Source organism: Chaetura pelagica, unplaced genomic scaffold (genome assembly GCF_000747805.2).
Source record: "Chaetura pelagica isolate M959 unplaced genomic scaffold, ChaPel_1.0 scaffold425, whole genome shotgun sequence".
In the NCBI taxonomy this organism is placed as follows: Eukaryota; Metazoa; Chordata; class Aves; order Apodiformes; family Apodidae; genus Chaetura; species Chaetura pelagica.
Genome location: NW_009953205.1, coordinates 1,370,270 through 1,393,111, shown reverse-complemented (window position 1 = coordinate 1,393,111; position 22,842 = coordinate 1,370,270). Strand labels below are relative to the sequence as shown.

General features: G+C 37.2%; 1 protein-coding gene across 1 annotated transcript in view; it reads left to right on the top strand.

The window, feature by feature from the left end:
* Nucleotides 1–22,842, top strand: part of FTO (fat mass and obesity associated) — a 186,316-nt gene that overhangs the window by 39,391 nt on the left and 124,083 nt on the right. Inside the window, exon 7 of the mRNA XM_009997471.1 lies at nt 20,162–20,286. Coding sequence (XP_009995773.1) covers nt 20,162–20,286 — 125 coding nt within the window. The remainder of the gene's footprint in view (nt 1–20,161; nt 20,287–22,842) is intronic.

The window sequence follows — 22,842 nt, the reverse complement described above, 5'->3', positions numbered from 1 at the left end:
GTTTTTTTTTTAATCATAGCGGGAACATTGCTTGGACAGCAGCCGTTGCTCACCACTTGCCCTTCTGGGGAGGAGTTAGTGGCAGGGAAACCGAGGTAGAGAATTCAAATATCTTATTTGAGAACCCTGAGTTAAATCTCTACCTGTTTGGGGATTAGACATTTCAATCTCACTTTTCCCCTTTTCTCTTTTGACTGAAATCACAGCTCATAAGACCATCTAACACGGCAGCCTACCACACTCATGCTGACTGAAAGACTTGCTTGTGTGATTTTTTTTTTTAGTGTTTTACTTATATTTCAATAGTTTAATTTACCCTTAGAAATGTTTTTCCTACTTCTGCAGAGGATACAGTGGGAGGCAGAATTAAAAAACAAGGTGTTGTTGTGATGAAAAATTGAGAGGAAATAAGTTCCAGGAAAGAGGGAGGAACAAGGAAGGGAAAGAATTGTAAGAAGGAAGGTAGTGTAACAAAGTGAGAGAAGGTTTTAAAAGATACAGAAATGGGAATAAAGATATTGGAAGTCTAAATAAACTTGGAAGCACAAGAGATAAAATATCTGTACTTTTAGAACTTTTATTTGTAGTCAACATAATGAAATTAATGTGGAAGTGAATGCTTTATCTTTCAGAATTATTTTTCCTTTGTTTCTTGTTAGTCCTTGAACTTAGGAAAAAAAACAAGTGAATGATAGAACAGGAAAGAGAAACTAGGCAGATATTTGCTTCTGTGGGTCACAGAACTGCAAGGTATTGACAGATGTGAATTTTCATCTATTGATCTTGTTGGCTGCAGCATTTAATAGGGTCTTGCTTTGGGAAAAATAAATAGGTAAACTACTAATAACAAATAATGCAACTAGTTAAAAATATTACTTATATGAATGCATTCTTTTACATGTCAAAAATAGTTTTTGGTCTGCTGACATTTATAAATCAGCTTTTGTGAAAGAGTTGTGTTATGGCTTTACTGTAGCAGAACACTCAGCCTGAAAGTCTGCAGATGGGACATTTTTAATAGTACCTGTAAAATTTTAAATTATAAGCTTCCTGATTAAAACCAGAATGTATTTTTTAGAAAAACCTGTTAATTTTTTGTAAATTCATTTTTACTAATACAAGGGGGAAAAAAATAAAAGGGGAGGAGAGAAAGGAATTACGGGGTAGCAAGAAATGTCCGAAAGAACATATAACTGAAGGTGTAATTTAAACCTATATAAATATCAACACTTTAAGTGTGAATAATAAAACCCAGCTTGGCAACTAAGATTTGCTTCAGAAAAGATGGAGCGAGTTGTTTGCTGCTTTGGCTGATATGATTAGAACAATGTACTTAGCAGTTTTTATATTGAAGATTAGGTTGAGTATAAATATGTATGGTATTATAATTTCCTAGTTCTGTTTCAAAGTCTGCTGAAATTTGCTTGGTTCTTTTTTACATACATCACCAATATTTATTTTCTTGGTTTGAATGATAAATATTTGCAGAAGTGCTGTAATCTTTTAAAAATATTATTGTTTTCAAAACAACCACTTGAAAAGTTTGTATAATGGACTTGAGTAAATAACAGGACTGTCTCTCTCTGTGATGCTCTTTCCATAAGTGAAATTCATACAATTAAATTTGTGATTAGAAAGTCAAAGTATGCTACTTGAAATAAGCTCAGAGATGTACATCAGAAATATTATCTGCATCCCATTTTCATTTTACTGTTATCTCCTTTTGTGTTGCATTTGTACTTAGCTAAGTTAATAAGCATATATGAACGACGTCACCTTTTCATGTTTTCAGAACTAATTGCATTTTCCAAATATATTTTAATCTAAAAAACCTTTTACTGCTTATTTCCATAGTACAACTTCTAAATCTAATACACCACTGGAGTCAGACACGAGGTAGCTGACACAGTGTTTGAGCTGGTACTGCAGCTCCTGATTTCCTAAGGATAAATGTGATTGCTCAAATATAAGTATTTTAGACCACAATGACAGCTGTGGAAATTAAACATAGCCAGGGAAATCTATTTTCTGTCTAGCTAAGTAAAGGAGGGGACAGATGAAAAAGTCCCCTGGGTGAATGAGTTCCTATGAACAATGATGAATCTTTTAATTTTTATATATTGATTTAATTGTATTCAAGAAAAGAAAAGAGGAGGAAAAAAAAAAAGTCCAACTTGGGTTTTTTTTTACATGCTCTTTATATTCAAATTTATAATATAAAAGTGAAAAATTTAGGTTATCATCCCTGGGCCATATTGTAGAACACATTGCAAACACTTCTCTAAACATAGGGAAAATTTAGGATAGTTTCCAGAAGGTTGCAATGGCATCCAAATGGAATAGGCTTTAAAATCCTATGAAAATGTAGGGAATGGGAAGAGAAGAGGTATTTCAAATTTCCTGGGAACTTTTGTTGCCCTAATTTATTATGAACAGCGTCCTGCTTTCAGAGTCTTCAGTAATATTAAGCATCACCTGATCCTGCTTTCAAATATCTTGATATGGTGAGTCTTGAACAAAGTTTCTCGTTTGTTTTTTTTAAGCACAAATTTCACCACCTGCTTCAGAGGCTGCTTTAATGCAGAGAAGTGCAGGATTTCCATTTATAGGCTATGTAGCTGGTTTGCACTGAGAAATAAGCAGAGACACACTGTCCTGCCAAGAGGTAAACCTTTCAGTCATGTTCATCACAATTTTCTTTTTTTCCCTGAAGTATGTTCCTGGCTTCTGGAGGATTAATTTTCCCTTCCAGCATCTCCTCAGTGTCTACCTACATCTTCACCAAACTGCTCAGTCCTGACCACTGGTTTGAGTCCACTATTTGCACTTAGAGACTCTAAGGCTCTGCCTTTTCAGGTGGTTCTTCCAGTTAAGGCTTGGAGCACTTGAGCATGCGGTTGTTAATAAGCTTACACAGCTTCTCTCTGGGCCAATTCTTTCTTGTTTCCACGGCAACTTCTTAAGTACCTCCATCTAGCAAAGTATGCTTTGTAGCAGTTCTATTAGTGATCAGCTATTAGAAATAATGTAGTAGTCTTTTTCATAAACTGTACGAGTCACTGGGTGTTTTTGTTTGGGCTGAAGAGTCAAAATAAGTTCTGGAATGCTCAGTTGTTGCATCTTTTGTGACTTTTTTCTTACTTTTCTTACTTGTTTTTGCTGAGGTGGGGGAATTAATGTAGGTTGTAGCTCAGAAGTGAGACCATGGGTTATTATTTGTGTATTTTAAAAAATCGTTATATTATGACCCTTAAAATATATAGGCTTTTTTTGGAGGGAAGAAAGCTCTCAAAGTTTATTGCAAAGTAAATGGTTAAAACGGAGCTGCAGTTACTTGAAAGAGACAAATATACATTCATTATTTCCTGAGTATGTTGTTTTTATGGGAAAGCAAAGGAAGCAATGGCTGGGTGTCATTAAGGAGTAGCTAGTGGAAAGCGGTGAAATGAGCAATGAGACTTGTAAAGTGTCATGAAAACTGAAACACCAGGGTACAAAGTACCGCTTATCCTCACAGATATGGATACCATATGGCAACTTGAAGGGAAATGGAGAGTAGGAGACAAGAATCCTATTACTCCTCACACTTTCATTTGCTTGCTATTTGCTTTGTGCAAACGACTAAAAGTTGTGCATGAACCTTCTCTTGGCACAGTGTTTATTGACAAGACACCTGCTTCCCTGTCATGCTCCTTGAAGTTACTTTGGTGTCACTTCTGCTTTGGCACTTCTGATTGTAATTTTATTGTTTTTCTAATAGTTCTAGAATAATCCTTTCTTGACTGCTCCTAGGTTGAAATCTATATTCATATTCCGGTATGATAAGCCTTTCTTCTCTTACAGGATTTCACTTATTTTCCTTAAAGGCAATCTGCTATGATTGTGTTACTGCTGTCCCTGAAATCTCTGCCTTCTCTCTTTCCTCTGCAAGTTACCATTCCTGGGCAACTCTCCATATCTCTTACATATCTTTGGAATCAGATGGACTGGTTGAGAGTTCTTTTAATAGCAGACATTGAAAGGATTTGCTTTCTGGAAAGACAGTTATGTGGTCCATGTGCCTTTGAAATGATACATAGGAGGAGAGACTGTCAGCTCTGTGGGGGCTACTACAGCTGTGAAAAGCTTTGTCACCTCCTCAGCTGCTTCCTCCACCTCATAAACTACGCACCTATCTGCTGGCCAGAGTTTTCTTCACTTAAAACTGTTTGGTGTTTCTATTTCTCTGAAATTAACAGATCTTCCTTAAAGGTTGCTGATATTCAGTACACTCACCTACCCTGTCACAGTTGTTCAAAACATCAATTCTAGCATGTTTCAGCCTTGTTCTTCTGACTTCAGTGTTTGTGAAACTTTACTTGCAAATGTTGTTGTCTGATGGTGTCCCCCAGTGTTAACAATTGTAAACACCAAAGCAAGCCTGTACAACATGCAAAACCAGAGAGAGTATACTTACCTGCTCTCTTTCCTTTTACTTACATTGATATTTTCCCCTATTTTGCCTCACACCATCTGGGGCATCTGTTAATGTCTTTGATTTTGCCCACACCTAAAGCTGTGGAAATGAGCACGTTTTTGCTTGTGTTACAGCCAGGTAATGTGACTGTATGGGCAGGTGCTTTTGTCACAGTGATGGGTGCTATATCAAGAGAGAACAAGAAAAGCTGCACAGAAAGGTTGTCTGAGAAGGCAAGAAAACTGCAGTATTTAACAGATGATGTTATAAAGGGAGCCTCTGATGCCTACATTTTATGCTTTGTGCGTTGTAATTCTCAAAATAAATGCTCTTCTGTGTTATATCAGGCTGTTGTGGGCATGTAGTGGTGAAATTACAAATAATAAATTACCATTACTGAAGCTATATAACCTTCTAAACTTAGCACCACAAAGAAATGTTATTTAGTGGTTCTCTGCTTTGGAGTTTAGTGCAAATATTTGAACTTACCAGTGGTCTAGGGAAGCTGGCATTTTAGTAAGTATTTCAAAGTTACAAAGATTACCATTGCACCACTATAATGATTTTGTAATGCTTTTCTCAACACTAGCCTATTTGTGGGGAAGAAATGTCCAAAGGACATCCTGGCTTCTCTAAAGAAGTGCTCAGTATGACACAGCATTAAGGGAGAGCCTCAACTCGATATATTCTCAATTTCAGAAACAGGGAAAAATTGAAATATGAAGCTATTCCCACTAGAAATGTTGTAAATCTTACCAAATATAAGCTTTCCTCTTCAACATACATCAAAGGCATAAAACTTGGGAGATTAAAATATGTTTTTAATCTTGGTTTGATGAACAAAACTTTCACTGTAATATTTATTATGAGCGACTCTACTTGTGTTGCCTCTTCCCTTTGTTCTGTTTATATATGACTTCCTTTCTTCCAAAAAAAGTAGGAAGTATCACTTTCACAAAGCTGAGGGATATTGCAGTGGTTTGTTCATTTAAGCTGAATTGTTGGCCCACGTGGCAGACACGAACTTTTCTTTTATTGTCCTGGGTCCCAGAGGAAGAGCAATGCTTTCTGATGGCTTCCCATGAATGCCTTTCATTTGTGGAGGAGTTTCAGTGGCTTATGCTGACTGTACAAAGATCAAACAGGCAGGAAAATTGTGGTTTTGAGAATCTTAGCCAAGATTTTTGTTATTTTCCCTGAAGTTTTTCTTCTATAACCCTTTTTTTTAATGACAATATTAGAGCAATTAGTTGAAGTTGGTGATGGAAAAAAAGCTCATTCTATCATTTTCTCTTTAAAATTTAAGTTGGGGTTTGGGTTTTTTTTGGTTATTAGAAAATTTGCAGGCATGTAGAGAGAAAACACTAACCGTAATTGCAGTCTGTCTTTGTTGCATTTGGAATCAATGGTATCCAAAATTACTCCTACAAAAGATATGTTGTGGCTCTTTGGTCCTGCAGCTGGATCTATCCTGGGATGTTGTGCCTGCAGAGTTTTGCTGAAATCACCCAGCTTTTTTTTTGCCTGGGCACAAAGGTCTGTCAAACATATTTGACAATGGGATTTGACCTGTTGGGAGTCTCTTTTGATTTAAGAACAGTTGTTTTTTTCTAAACAGCTTTTCTTAGCAGTTCTTCATAAAGATTTCCTTTTTGCTTAGCTGTTAGTGAACTGATTTCCCTGGGAAGAGATGTGCAGACCGCAACATCTTTTTCACAGCAGCAATGGCATGTTTTGCCAGCAATGCACCATTTTCGTTGTGTTACTCATAAAAACTCATGTTTGTCATAGAAATTCACTTTTTGTTGAAGGATTATTTTAATAAAACTAAAGTGGCTTAAGTTTCTGAGGTAAAACAGCATCTTTAGAGGTTAGATGTAGCTGAAACTTGAACAGCTGTACAACATGCATCCTAGATTGTTTTTAATTGTCTTCCCTTTCTCTAACAGCAGTAATTCTTGTTTATATTGTCAAGAATCTTTCCACTGAGCACAAGCTCACCATACTTTAAGGTCACATGCTTAACCCCACTGCACGGTTACAATGTAAATGGGCCCCCTTTGTTTTCATTAATGTGTGAGGGGTGGGCACAAGGCAAGGCTGTTCACAAGGCTTAAATTCTAAAACTGGCTTAAAGAAAGCATATTTTGTCTCCATACCACAGTTGTTTAGCATTACTCTTGTGCATCCAACCAACTGCCAGTTTGGCAATGAATTTTTGTGTGTCATTTTGTTCTTTTGACCTGTGGTACTTTTTTCTTTCTTTCTTTTTCAACTGGGCTAATGGATTCACCTCAAATAATACAAAACAAAGCTTTTCCTCTTTCCTTTACTAATATCCTAGAAGTAGTAAACAAAGCTGGAACTGCTTTTTTTTCCATCCAAAACACTTTACGTGACATTCTACCAATTGCCTCTTGTGTGCTGATATAGACTTTAAGACTTAAAGTCAGATTAAATTAGGATGCGCAGTGCTTTTAATCAGGTTAAAAATGAATAAAATATAGCCTTTAAAAGTGGCTTTAGGGGTTTTAAGCAAATATTACACCTTTCTACCTGTAGTCATTGAGTATGGAGGAAAAATACTGTTGAAATCTTTAGAGTTATTTTGGTTTTGATTATATAGAATTGGCCCTGAGTCCCGAGATTTTAGATTATTTCAACCCCAGTGCTGGCTGGCATCTGTGGTTGTTTTTGTAGGCCAAAAAAGTTGAAGTCATGCTCTTAAGTAAGTGCTGCACTGTGTCAAAAATCGAGCCCTTTTTTGGGGATATCTCTGTTCCAGGTTGTTTGCTTTTTTATTATTTGGTTTTAATATTAGACCATTACTACTATTTGGTTCATGTTTGGTTTATGAGACCAGCACATGAAAAGGGTATTTACACGTGGCTGTGATCCATCTAGTGTGATGAATCTGATCCAAGAGGGTTGGATGGAACATGTTCTATGTGTGTATATAATATGTGCTTATCAAAGCACAACACTCTTCTGAATACAGCAAGTTGTAGCTTAGTAGGAATAGCACTTGCTTGGTTTTCAAACTCTCTTAACCAAGGTAGAAAACCAGGTTTTGTTTGCCAGCTTGCAGTAGAGACAAAAACAAGGACTTTCCTGAGGAGAAAACTCTTCACTGTGAACTTCTGTTCATAGTGTTTGGTTGCTGTATTGTAAAACTGAAATGTTGTGACATGTTTTCACAAACTCTATGCTTGTAGGCTTTGGATACATTTTGTATTTTGTTTTAATTTTCTTACAATTAATCTAAAATTTCTGCATTCTTCTATATAGACATTACATAGAGAGCAGCTTACTATGTCTGGTGATCTCTCCAGTATGAAAATAACTGCTTTGACTAGTCAAAGAAGTTTAAACAGGATGACATCTGCCGACATTGAAAGACTATTTAACACTCAAGAACATAATGATAGCTTGATATTAGAGTAGTTCTGTCTGTTAAGAAGTACTTAAGGAACATTTTTATGAGGCAGAAATAACAAATGCATGGCATTTTAGGGCTGCAAATAAGCAGTAGAACAAATGTAAGTCACTCTTATTGACAAGAGGTGTTGATGAGTATGAAAAAACAATCAAATATTATTAAAAGGCAGTCTGTATCCTAATGAAAATGTTTTAGTTTATTTTTTCCTAAACTAATCTAAATTTACCCCTGAAAAAGATAGCATCACTAAAAAGTTTGCATTATAACATCTTAAATACAAATTTAAAAAGGAAGAAAACCCCACAAAAACAAATTCCCTAATCCAAATATTGAAGAGAGAGACCAGGGATTTTTATAAAATGTGTTTTCCCTCTTTAAAAAGAGAACTATTTATATATGCAGCAGATGAGTAATTTGGATGATTTGTAAGTCACTCTTATTGACAAGAGGTGTTGACATAGTTCACATAGACTCTCTTATGTGTGGACTCTGAATGCTGCAAAGTGTGATTTGCCCTGTAGTGTCATGTTAAAGCAGAATGTGAAGCAGATAGTAACATTACATGGGGATGTAGAGCTCTGGTATAGCTCACCATGATCTATCTTCAAGGACAGAAGTTTTTATGTGAGAGAACACAGGTCAACCCTACTTTGTTAATTGCTATTTTTCATTTCTGCAGCAACCCAGGAGATCCCAAAGCTTCCTTTCTCAGAGTAGTGGAGATCATCTCCATTGTGGCATGTGCTCACTACATGCCTGTGTGTCTTGGTAAGGATGCTTGGCCAGTTTGTTAATACATGCTTGACATGGCTTTACTTTTTACTAGTGAATTAACTGGTCCTTCTCCAAGAGTGCGGAGATGATTAGTCAGCCACCTTTGACCTGTCTCTCATGTTGGACTTTGCAGCTGAACTTGAGAACCCATATCTTATTTCAGGCACCTACAGAAGGAGCCATGAAGGAAGGGAGAGGCAGAAGCTGTGGAAGTCTGAGTGCGGCGTGTCACGCTGTTGTTACAGGGTGTCACAGAGTAGCTGTGCTTTCTGTTTACCAATCGCGTGGTTTGTGAGCACGTGATGCAAATGCCACATCTGTTGAATTGCCAGAATCTTTAACACTACTTTTGTTTCAGAGAATAATTGAAGTGCATGTATTCAGTGATCTGTTGATCAGGGTGTTGGTGGTTTTCTTTGTTAGGGACATGACTTCTGATAGAAGTTTATTTTCCCTGATGGAATTTTATGTCATCAAGGAAAGATGGTCTAGATAATAATTTTGATAACTGAAGTGTTCAGATAGTTGGCCATTCAAGCTTTAAGTTCTTTCCCTGGTGTTAATCTATAGACAATTGAATGCTTGTGGAAAGTGAATATGGCAAATTGATACAATTTAGGACTTAATCAGACTCTAAATAAAAGTATTTCTGGAATAAGTGTTTCTAAGGCACTAGTAGGTACAGAAAGTAAATTTTAAAATTTTGTTGACTGATTTATTTTGCCCCAAGCTACTTCCTTATTCTTTCCTTGTGTGTACTTTTAGTTGTTGGATTAGTTGATAACATTCCTTTAAGGATGAAAAAGGAACCTTTTTTTTTCCTCCTGAAGAGATAAACTAATTACTGAGTGGTTGCTTCCCAAGTGTGTGAAAGAGAGCAAAAATACTTACCCAAAATCAAGTGAAAACAAGCCTATATGGGATATTAGGAAATGTTAATGGAAGAAAAGTGGTACTTTTGTAGTATGAACTACTAACGTGTTATTTGTCATATCCATATATCTGTAATGTTAGATCTCTGATGAAAGGAAAACATGGACAGCATCCAAACCTGAAGTCCAGGAAGTGCCATCTACAGCGTGGCCTTTTACTGGAACACAACTCTATCAAAACAAAATAATCAATAACTGGCTGCAGGTTTGTGTTAGCAGGTTTATAAAGTGTAGGTGTTGCAGATATATTACATTCAGAAGAACACTAAGTAGCGAGAAATGCTGCCGAGTTCCTGGCATGATGGAAGTAGGAAACTGGTGTCACAAGAGCATGAGGAGTTCTGTGGGAAGTGACCTGTCCTGGGAAGGGGTGGGGTTCTGCCTGTGTGTACCATGGATTCAAGCTCCAGCTCCATGATGTCATCCTGCAATAAAGAAGGACATGACAAAACAGGAGTGCTGTCTGTGGTATTCCCTGGCCTGTGGGCATCTGTATGAAGGCTATGCAGGCATACAAAAAGAGGATTAGGCAGAGTTTGCTTTCTGGTTAATTAACTTTTATTTAGGAGGGAGGGTTGTTTTTGTTCTGGGAAAAGTGTAACTTTCTTTTGAGCCTGCAGGTTTGTAAGCTTGGCAGATGTATTAATTATAGTAAAGCATTACTTTAGTTAGCATTGTAGGGGTACCTGTACTACTGAATTAATTTTGCAATTAACTTTTTTCTTTAAAATGCAAAACTATTGTTGCCTGTGTGTACTGGAAAGGCATATTCCTCTTTGTTATTCATAAAGGGAAATCAGTGTCCATATATAGGTGGCATTGCAGGATTATGTAGCTTTGTTCTGTTGTCAGGATGACGTGGAAAACTTTGTTCCTAAACATGTTCTGAATACGACAGAAATAATTAGGAATTGCCTGTCCCCTCAGAAGGGATCTCTATTTACTGTAAGTACTACATCCAGAATACTGACTACGTATTATGAGTGACTCATGAGAGCTAAATCAGTAAATTCTCGGTATGTTCTCCTTTGTCAGCACCCCATTTTTAAAATTTGCTGTTATATGGCATTTGTTTGTATGCTTACACTGCACACCCCCCGTGGCAAGTCATCACCATTTGCATGGCCTGTATAGGAAGTGCCTAGCACATGTGTTTATGTAAAAATTCCGTTGTACTATAACAGAACTGGAGGAGGGTAAGGCAGTGAAATCAGATTTGCCTACTTTTCAGTTGAGGAACAAGCATCACAGCTTGCAAATTTTATTTCCAAATGCTTTTTTAATCATCAACCTCTAGTAGTGGGTGGTGGTGTCCATGCTGCTTGACAATGCCATATTCTGCATACATTAAATAACATCAGCTTCCTGTGCTCTAAATTATTTTTGTCTCTCTTTTGTCATGACAGCTAATATTACTACTGCACTTACACAATTAGGAATTTTAAGTTCAAATAAAGGTGTGCCATAGTGTCACTGTGGTAATGAAGCTGTTACTTGAGCCACATGTGACAAAACTTAATTTTTGAAACAACGTGGGGAGAATCTTATTCTCCAGGGAATATCTGCAGACCTGGTGCATTTATAATACTGTGAGGATGATAAAGGCATTGAAACGCGTATGTCATTCAAAGATATGATTCAGCTTTATGTGGTTATCTTGCATATGTACTGAATTGCTATTCTGCTATGGCATGTGTCTTAGACAAAGCATGCCCACAGGCACTTCTGGACATAAGTGGCTTGCTATTTCATTTGATTGTGACTTGCAGCTTCTTCATCCTGCAGTGTTTAATCCATTCTGTAACTTGGCTTTTTGTGTTTTGAATTATTTCAGTAAAACTAATGACATTGGGAATACAGCCCAAATTATTGCACAGCTGTATTTTTACTAGATATTGTGTTAAAAAGTATTGTGGCTAAGGCACTAAGTGGCCTGATGGCAACAGGTGGTGGCTTCAGTGATGGGAGGAAAATGGTGTTCTAGGCTACCAAGATGTGCTTTCCAAGGAAATCAGTGAAATGACATGTAACTAAACACTAAACGATAGTCACAAATAAAAATGCAATTATTAATTCAGAATCAAGCACTCACTGTGTTCCATCTTTCTTAATATTTTGAGGATGGTTAGAAGTAATTTTTCCTGTGACCTATAATATTAGATTTAGTGGTTCTAGTCTGTATTTTGAGCACTACCAGGGCCAGATGTATAGTTTGGAGATTTTGGTACAAGTCTGTATCTATAAATACGTAAAGATAAACTTGTATGTAGCTTAGCATATTAGGGCTTAAGTATAAATTAGATGAGTCAAAGCAAAGTCTTGTTTACATGGAGAATTATTTCATGAAAATCAATAAAATTATATGAGTATTTAATTCAAGCCAGTGTTCATTTCAGTGTTTATTAAGATGGTATTACCTACTTCTGGCTTTGAAGCCCATAATTTTTTCCTCTCCTCCCTCCACCAAATTAGTAATAAGACTTGCTTAAGTTAATTTTGATATGCTAAGAAAACTATAGGGTATTATTTTGCGTTCCTCTGAACACCTCAGATCACTTATTGTGGGATTCTTCAGTGCTTATTAGACCTGTCTGCTGGGGAAGTGAACTTGTGCAGGTTGTACTTGGCATGATTCAGTATTGCAAAGTGTAAGCCATCCAGAGTGCACATTAGTGAGGTGGGTCTTGGATTGCAGCTTAGCTGAACTGATTTCAGCAACAGTAAATAACCACTGAAGCATACACTGCTGTGCAGTCCTTCAGAACTGAAGTGTTCAGCCTAACTACTGTTTGCATGTGACTAAAATGGGAAAAGGGAGGTGTATACAAAGGAGTGAATTATAACAAAGAGCACTTTCTGCTTCAGTTCTTGTTCAGAAAACATATGTTCAGCCATGCAGGCAACAGTTGGGGTAAAGACACTGTAGGTTTGGAAACAAAAGGCGTGTTCTTTTCTTGCATTCACAATGTTTTCAAACATATTCACTTGTTAGGAACTAGCCTGTCAGCTGGATCTTCTTGCAAGCGTGATTTCTTTTTCCTGACTTCTTTCAAAAGCTTTTTCCCCACAATGTTTTACACTTCATATAATCCAGTATGCATGGTAGGCCTGCTTTAGTCTTTGTGCTATTGATGATTCAGAGGTGGAGGGGCCTTGCTCTGGGAGAATGTGGCTGAAGAGTAACCTTTCACTCACCCATACATCTGAAGATGCTAAGCCACTCTTCTTCCAAATAACTTGAATTAGTTGCTCTTTCTTGATGAGGTGGTTTATACTTCACCTTTAGAACACTGCCAAACTGATTAGTGCTACAAAAATATTTTGAAAGTGTTGGTCATTATAGGGTTGTTTTTTTCTTTTTAGTAAGTATTGAAAATCTTCCAGCTGCCTAACACAATTGCATTGATTCATCCAGTAAAAAAGATTTTTCTTTCTCCATGGGAAATTATTTCCACTTTGTCATGCCAGAGTAACCAACAATTACTTGGTTATTACTTCTGTTCAGATTCCTTTTTCCTAAATATATGGTTCAAGACTCTAGTATAAATACCCTTATGTAGGCATGAAGGTAATAGTTATTTCCAAATAACCTCTGCCTGGTTTAATTTATGACCTTTAAACTCAGATGGCTAGAAAATGTACTGTTTCAGCTCCACAGGTATAGTTAAATGGTGTGACTTTCTAGTGTAGACAAGTCCTAAAGTTTTTTTTGGAAATGTCTAAGTGATCTACTCTCTGTAGGCTTTTCTAGGGTGAACTACTCATCTGTCAAGTCAGGTATTCATTCTTTGTTGTCAGCTGTGAATATCTCAAAGAGAAGAAGGGCTCCCTATGTATAAATGCACGTAGACTTGCATCTGGAGCTTAAGCGTATGTCTGACTTTCAGCATTCTACTTTATAACTGGGTTATGTACCTGCTTAGATTAGATGTGCACCATTGAATATAATGGTAGAGGTATAATCCTCACAGGAATGGTTTTATACCTGAAACTTGAGCCTCCTTTCCTTTTAATCTAAAAAAAAAAATATAAACGTTTTGCATCTTTAATAAAAATCTTTTTCTTTATATTATTGAGTCAATAATATTTGACTCAAACTGTTTTGATGTTGGAAATGCTCTGTCAATAACCAGAATGGCTATGGAGTTTTATGTTGGCTTGTGGATTATTCATGTATTCTGTTATTCATAGGGTTAGCTGAATTCAGTAGCCTGGGAAATTACCACTGAGGAATGTCCAATGATTAGGATTTCCCACATAAGGCCCTTCAGACCATGAGGGTCATTTAGACAACTAGAAAATCCACAGACAAGAAAACTTCATGTAAATATTTTCTGATGGAAGGTGCCAGCAAATACATTCTTGCCAACACATGTCAAAACTGCCAGAAGAACAGTGAGGATGGGGATTAACTTTTTAGCACTGTCATCTTAAGAGCCTTGACAGGGAAACATTATTTAAATGTTTTTCTTTGACTGCATGTGACTGAAAAGATGTTAACGGTAGATAAAACTAATATAAAGCAGTTAATGATACTGACATATATTCCAAGTCTGCACCTTTTCCTTTTCACTGAGCTCTGTTTCAGACATCCCTGAGACAACTCTAGCTTTAAAATAAATTGTCCTTCCTTCTGAAATGAAATTTGATGATTTGTCTGCAGTCTGATAAAAGAAAGCACATGCTAGTATATTGCTTCTTTTCAGGAATTTTTTGTTTTGTTTTATAGGCTCTTTAAAAGAAATTATGTTTTAGATGTTGCAGTGACTTACCTGACTCTCAGGAAGAAAACAGTTAATAATAATTTCTTTCCTTTCAGCTCCCATGAGCCTACCTCATTGTACAGTTTGCATATAACAGCTAGTAAGAGTAGAATGTACTGAACCTTAAACAAATCTATTAGGATCACCATGGCAAGAAACTGGGAAAATGGCAGGAAAAAGGAACAATGATTTTGTAAACCCTCCAAAGGTCAGAAAAAGGCTTTCAGTAAGTATGCAGAGGCTAGAAATCAAATCCCATTTCCTATCATAAGAAACCAGTTGTTTTAGCAGCAGTGGTTAATGTACTGTATGTGAAAGATTTAAGACTAGTTGGAAAGCTTTGCTTCTGTTTTATTAGGCTGCTATTGAAAAGCCAACAGCATAACTTCAACTAGGTGCTTTGAGATTTCTTAATGGGCTGTCAAGGCCAAGACACCAGGTCTGTGCTATACTAGCTCTTTCCTGTACATTAAAACAACAGGGGCCAAATGATCATATACAGAAGTATGAATTACTTGATGCTTTCTCTGTTCCATATGGTCAGCCATGTCTTTGGCAATTAATCATGTACGGAATCAGTTGAGTGCTCTCTGAAGCATTGAAGTCAACATTTAGTTGTACCTGTGCCAGGGGGGGCAGTGGGGGTTGTGAGCGTAAAATAGCAGGATGAAGAGCTGCTGGCGCCGAAGCCAGAGCAGCTGGCTTCTATAAACAACACTTTTTTCCTCTTTATTTTTTTTTTAACTTTCTTTGACAAACATGAGCCATTTTTCAATATCATCCAAAACATGAGGGTTGCTGAGTGAAACTGTGATATCTGGCATAGTGGATTAATAAACAAAAGGCAGAGAAATGGGTTTAATGTATCCAAATTACTGGGTGATAACTTAAACCATACTAGCTGCTTCCACCATATCAATGAAAATGGGTGTGTTTGCTCATATTTTAAGGAAAGATATTAAAAGTAAAGAAGAAATGAGCAGTGGTTTGTAAGCAATTACTAGCTTTTTTATTGCATAGAACTTATGACATGTTAAATTAACATGGTTTAATAGATTTCAGGTTTTGAGGCTTTTTTCCCTTTTCAAAGGTACAGTGTTGTAGTTTTACAGAATTTAATCAGGATATTTTTTGCCCTAGGAGCAAAATAAAGTCACAGATATAACAAGGAAGGCACAGAATTACATTCAAAGTTGTAGCTCTGCTTACAGATTTTAAACTTTCTATTTTTCCTTTCTGTATTAGTTATTGATTATTGAGAGGTGACTGCTATATTAAAGTAGAAGTGGTTAGTAAAGACTCAGAAGCTTATTCTGTTTAAACTGGTGGTGAGTAAATTAAATCTTAACTCAGAGTGAAAAATCTGATTTGTTGACCCAATAAAGTGGGACCAAGAGACAAACTGTCCCAAGTGCCACTTTAGTTCAGACTGAAGGCTAATTTGTTTGACAGAATACTAGGCTTCATGTCTCCAGCTATACAACATTTCTTAGCTTAAGTCTGGCTTCTCAAGAGGTCTATATTGAAGGAAGGAAAAACTCGCTTTAAAAGACTAAAAATGTACTGGTGAGTGCTGTGGGGTGTTTAAAGGTCAGGGGTTTCTTTGGCTTGTTTGTAAGCTTGTCATGGTATTCACCCAGGATGCATACATTTAAGTAGGGTAGTGGCCTATTGATGTTGAAACTAGTTTCTTCTGCTGTGTATCTAAGAAAAAAAAAACCAACAAACTGCAAATCCTGTTACAATACCTTGCTTAGCTTTGTTGACACTCCTAAGAGGTATCTAATTTTGAGTCTGTATCCTGGGTGAATAGTAAGACTTGATTATAACAATATTTATTCAGTTGGTGTCACTGATATGTTGTGTCAGTGGGAACAAGAGGAGTATGATACTGGTCTCTTAAAATTGTGTCCTAGTACCTTTCTTTCTTACATAATAAGAGAAGATGCTCTGATGGCTGTTGCCTGATTTGTCAGGAGAGCACTTCACTTAGTTCTGCTGCTGTACCAGGAGGAAGGTAGAGGGTTGAAAGTCCTAAATGCTATCTATGTAGTAGGCTATAGAAGGCTGAATTGACAACTGATACATACTTGTCTGTATATAATGCGTATGTATGTGTATACATAAATATACAGCTTTAGGCTTTTTTTGAGAGGTGGCTTGTATGTTTGTTTTTAAGACCCTTCTATTTGGGATTTACTAATAAATGCCCTAAATACATCAATAGATCTGTAAGGAGAACTGGGGTTTTGCTGAGAATATTAACAGTACTACTTATTAAAGAGACATACTGGCCAATGAGACAAGAAGTCACTTCCCTCAAGTGATAACCGATTTGTGTAATCTCGTTGCTTAGGTTGTCCAGGATATGTTTTTGCCAGCTCAGGAAGCAGAAGAAAGAAAGTTTCAACAATTTGTAAACATTACCACCCTCCAGAATCTCTGTGAACACAAAGATGAGATAAGACAGGCTGTAGGGCTGGTTACGTTGTTTGTTTATTCTACTGTCTTGCAGTCCCAAGTGTGCTGAAAAACACTGAGTCAGTGTTGAGTCCAGTTCAGAAATGTGAAGGCTTCACTCAGCATTGGGCAAAGAGGGCCTCTGCAGACAATTATCTGTCATTAAAGAAGATTAAAAGAATTGAGACCCAAGGTCGGATTTTCTTTGATGGGATGTGCAACTATAGTGATGTTCAAAAGAAGGTCATTCCTGCCCTTTAGAGCCAGGGTGGTATCAGCTGGGTTTCTGATGGATTTTTATCAGTGTTGATGTGAGGAAATGGCTTTCCCAGCTGATAACATCTTTGACCGAGTTTCTTGAACCCTTGACCTTTATCAGTCAAGGTATATATTGAATCCCCTTCTTAGAAATAAATCCCAAAACAAGTTACATGGCAAAGAAAACTTTCAAAGGAGCATGTTTTGTAATATTATTTTACCTAGAATGCTGCTTTATTTCATAGAGTTTGGGATTTTTATTAAGATTATAAGAATGGCGAGTTATTAAGAAATGCCTCCATAAAAGCTCCTATCAAGCCCTGCACTTGTGCGCAGGGTAATCTTACTGCCCTCAGCACTTGTAGAAAACAGGTAAATCAGTTAAATTGCCAAGTATTGTTGTTGTATGTTGCTTAATAGTACTATTTCACCCTCTAGGTAGCTGCAACTGTACTCGCAGGGCTCAGTAAGGAAGCGTTTATGATGTCAGTGTCAAACTATGAGTTTGACATGAGCTCTGTACATCACCACAGAAATGAAAGGTGTTAACAGAAGGTTGGAGCAATAGAATTGTTCTCACAGTAAAAAATTGAATTATGTTCAGTTTCCAGAATTATGATATTACTGTAGATGAAGGGGACTTGAGGTAGTGGAACTCAGAACCAAAGTGGCCCTTTGGTCAGGCCATCAGAATTCCTACAGAAGCATTATGTGACTGTGAATATTTGGAGAAATGGTCACCCATCTTTTCTGTCTGGTAATAGTCTAATAACATCATCTGTTAATCAGATTTGAATCAAAAGTTCTTTAGGAACTATCAGTTCTCCATGCTGTACACTTTGGGAATTACTTTTTTTAAGGCATCTTGATATTTGTTGCTTGCTAATAATTTTACTTTCAGCTTTGAGAGGCATAGCATGATTAAACTTGGGCCTTTTCTGCAGTCTTGGAGAGAAGCAGACTTCACCGTCACCATCACATCATGGATTTCCCTATCCTATTGTAATTAGTAAGGTCATCCAAGGATACTGAAAGGGAAATCTTAGTGTACTGTGACCTTAGCTGTATGGCTACAGTCTTATCCTATAATACAGAGCTAAGTTTTCGTTGTATTGTTGTGTCAAGTTAAAGCCTTAATACGTATATTCTGAATAACAAGGAGTGTAAATTTCTATCAATTAAAGAAAGTGTGTCTTTTCATCTCACATGAGTATGTTCTCACATGCTGAAGCCCTCTATCACATCCTGCTTCAAACTGTGCAGTTGCTGGGTGAAACTGTAAGATCAGGATTGTTGAAATTGGGAGATATTGGAGCTTGTGGAAAAGATGTTGTATGTCAGTGGAAGGGGAAACCCATGTCAGGGAATCCTTATCTGAAAATACTCTGGCTTTTTGTTTGCTTTGTAATGTCAAAGCAGGGTCAAGAATGTGATCTGTACAGACAGAGTTTTGAACATTTTAGATTTTTACAAGAAAATGTTCTTTTTGATGTTTAAGTCCCATATGACGGGTTAATGCCTGTTGGTAGGCCAACTGATAAAGCTGGGAGATGGAGAGGAAGGTGTTTTTTTGTCATCTGATGTTGCTCTAGTGCAATTATATTCTGTTTCTGTGAACCCTGTCATGCTTGTGTCTTGGAACCACCATGCTGGTAGCAGTATTACCACTACTTTGCATAGCTTAAGAAGTGTATAATCTGCATATTATTCGTTCTTGTGGAAAACCCCCCCAACCCTGTGAGATCAAGGATAGATCTTCCTGTTTTCACAAACTGAAGGTAATAACAAGTGTTAATCTCACAAAATCCCCAGAGGAATTTTAGTGGATGTACATTTGGGCAGGACAGAATGAATGTGTATGTGATGTTGCAAGGAAGCCATGTGCCATGTTTTATAGTCATGTTTTTCCTATAAGAGAAGCCATGCTGGAAGTAGGAATTGCAACTCTTGGTGATGTGTATGTTTTTTAAATCTACAACTGCTCAGGTTAGAAATATATTTTTGTGGGGGAAAAAAAAAGGGCTGGGTGTGTGTGTGCAAGGATTCTGTCCATTCAGTCATCCTTCCCACAAGGGTTTATGTACTTCGATACTTTTGCACAACTTGTGACTAAAGGTTAGAACACCAAAAATAATGATGTGAGTATCAGTGGCTGGTTGAGTCACAGGCCAATACAGTATCTTCATTGAAGGAAGAGACCTCAGCACCAACTTGGTTGTGGTTGGACTGCTGCCCATCAAGGCAGCACTGGCTGGTATATGTGTTAGTAGCATGAACATCAGCATGTGCCTTTCCCAGGTTGGCAGACATGGGGAAATGGGAGAGAAGAGGGCAAGTTAGTAGTTGAAGGCAAAGGTGGAATGAGGGAGTTGGACTTGGCTTGTGGGTGGGTGAAGGACAATAAGATGATCTGTAGTTTTGTGACATCAACATCAGCTGTGGACACAAGATTGGGAAGGCCAGGAACTTCTGGTCTACAGAGACCAAGTGCCATCCTACTCCACAGATTACTTAAATACATTGTGTGTGTGTGTGCATATGTGTATTTTGGCAATTTTAATTTATCCCATAAATGAAAAAAGGTAGAGTTTTACTACTTGTTTATTTGTAAGGTTTTATAGTAAATAGAACATGGGGACATCATCAGAAATTCCTTTCAGAAGGTATAATACAAACAGGTATTTTCTTCTTTAGCTTCACCAAGGGTCAAAGGAGAGGGGAAATTCCCCAAACGAATGCTGTATTGAGAGAAACATATATGATTTGATACAAGAAAATATTTAGAAAATAATTATGTCTCAGGAAAATGAGAGCTAGAATGCACAGTATCTTGTTGTGTTACTTAAGGCAATGAGATTTTAAGGCTTACCTTATATGCCATGTATATTGATTAAATACCAAATATATGGTGGCCATTTCTAACCATCATTTACTGTATTGATTTGTCAGCAGTGGAACTGTAATAAAAAAAGCGATTGATTTACTGTCCTTATTTGCTTATGGGCTTTTTATTAATTTTACACATTGTTTCCTATTTCTAGATTATTATTTTTATGTGGGGTTTTTTTTTCCCTTTAAGACAAGCCTGGTCCTCTCTGAAGTTAGAAAAGAGAAACAAATTGAGGAACAAAGGAATGAAACCATCAGCTGCTTCTTGATAGTCCTTACTGAGCGACAAAAGCTGCGTCAAGTATGGACAGCAAGGTGAGACATTTTTGAAAAATAGTAAGATAATAAAATTACTATGTAACAAATAAGAATAATAAAAATAATATAAAATATACCCCTATAAATCCTCTGGGGGGACAAGTTGACATTTAAAAAAAAAATTCAAAATTTTTACGGTTCAAATAGTATTTTTCATTGGATGGAATAGTCAATGTTTCTGCTTCTGATTTCAGAGTTACTTTGTGGGACAGAATGCTCCCTTACTCAGCTTAAAAATTGCAGTCTATTGATAGCAGTTTGATAGGCAGCATACAAACTTGAGGACTGGTATCACTCACACTTGAGTGGCTTTGCTGTTCCCAATGACTGCAGTGAGTGAACTTGAAACATTTCAGAAGCTTTAGATAAAAAATAAACATTATTACATAGTAGCAATTATTATACAATTTAGAGGCTGTGTTGTATAAAGTTTGTCTTCTATGAGTATGGTCTGCACTAACTACTTAAGACCTCAGAGTGGAAAAGAGCTTCACAAGCTGGGTCTACAATATTGCTTGTATTATCATGTAGTTTGTGGTTCTTCCTTTTTTGAGGAATTGAAGAGATTTTTGTGGGGTTTTGCCTTCCATCACCATGCTTACTAAACAACGCAAACAGTTGGACTACAGTGGAAACAGAGGAAATCACTTCAGGTTTTTCTGAGGAGCACGTGCATCTTTGTCGTGAACCGGAACAGAAAACTTCCTTCCTAGAGATAAGGGAAGGTTAAGCAAATCTAATGAGTGGGGGTGTCATTTTTAGTATTCATTTAGTTTAATAGTTATTCCCTGACATGAGCAGTGATGGGGACTGGTGGCAAGCAGGACTCGCTGAGCAGTCATGCAGGTTGTGGCATTTGTGGCCTTAGCTGCGCTGCTCAGGCTGCAGCCAGAGGCTGGAGCCAGGGTTGCAGTTGTAGATGTCGTCTACAGGCTCAAACGCTCCAGTCCTTGGGTGGGGGTGGGGAGAGGTTCAAGCAGACAAAGTGCAGGCCTCCTTAAAACTAAACACCTGAAAGAAAATTTCAAGAGCATTGTGCCTTGAAAGTTCTGAAATAAAGTGTCCTTTGAGTATTAAATATCCTTAATCCTTTTTCTTTTCATTTGATGTTTTCCATCCCAGTGACCTATCTGAGAGTCTCATCCATATGATCTGCATAAACAGACTGTTACCATACACCTCACTTTGCTTCATCAAAGCTTCAGCTAGATGTCTGGAATGAAGCACTGACTGTGGTAGCCATCAAGCATAGGGTGGTGAAAGTTATAAAACGTCCGCCGTGGTACTAGCAGGGCTGCCCATGTTTTAGAGATCAGTCTATTGTGTACTTTGGAATTACATGAGAAAAATGTGCTTGGACAGGAAATAATTAGCACTTGTCAAAGGGCAGGCAATAGGTTACGGTATTTTACTTTCAACAGGCTATCAGGGGATCAGTTAGATTAGATAATAGAATTTTTTTTTTCCTCTGGAAGTTAAATACAGATGACTCTAATTACCTTACATTGTGCATTAGAGAGCACATTATGAACCATACAACTTCAAGAAATTTGGGTCAATGAAGGGAGAGCAGCTGGCAAAAACTTTACTCTGCATTTGGTCTTTGTAGAGTTGATGTGGACATTCTATTCTTTCATGGGTTTTATGTGTGTCATTGACACCTTAAATTAAATACATGCTGGAAACTGTTGATAAAAAAACTGAGCTTTTTGAAATTTAGCCTTTCTCAGAGAAAGCATGTGAGCTCTTTTGGTATGTCTGTGTATCTACTTGGTTAAAGCATGTCCTTGCATTATTTCCTTTAAGTTATACCTGTGGTTTTGCATATTCTGAAATTACTCTTTAAGTTTTTATCATGGCTTCATAGTTCAAAGCACATGGTAGTGCACTCAGTGTTACAACTCACCATTTCATGTACTTCTGACTTGAGGATGTCATCAGTATCTTAAGTATTTGAGCAGGTTGTCTTAGGATTCAAGTTGTTCTGTGTTGAGTGGTAGTGGTCCAAAATATTCAGGTAGGACTCAGTGAATGTCCTCTAAGTGTTAACAGAAATGGTCCAGAGTTTCTAAAGCCCCAGATTTGTTTATACTGCGTGATAGTGCCTGATGGACAGGTTGTTATAGCTGTTAGAGAGCTGCTCTAGCCCTTTGAACTGACCCCTTCTTGACCTCTGCTTACAGAGGGTCACTGTTCAGCTCATAAAGCAAGGGGAACCTTAGATTCTACTGTAACAAACAGAGGGTAAAGGGAACAGCTGTGAATTTTGGACTAACCATGCAAACCTGTGTAGACTTTTTAGGGTCACTGTATGATAATGAAAATTGTTAGCAAATTATATGGAAATTTAACAGCAATAGTGGGAAAGAGGGGGTGGAGTCTAATGCATTGGGTTTGATAAATGAAGTGTGAAGTTACCCATCTGGCTCTAGACAGCCCTCTTTTTCTCTACCAAAGGGAAACATTTAAAAATAACCATGGTACATCTAGAATCAGTGACCCATACAGAGAGCTGGAATAGATCAAGATTTAATGGTGGCTGTGGAAAAAATC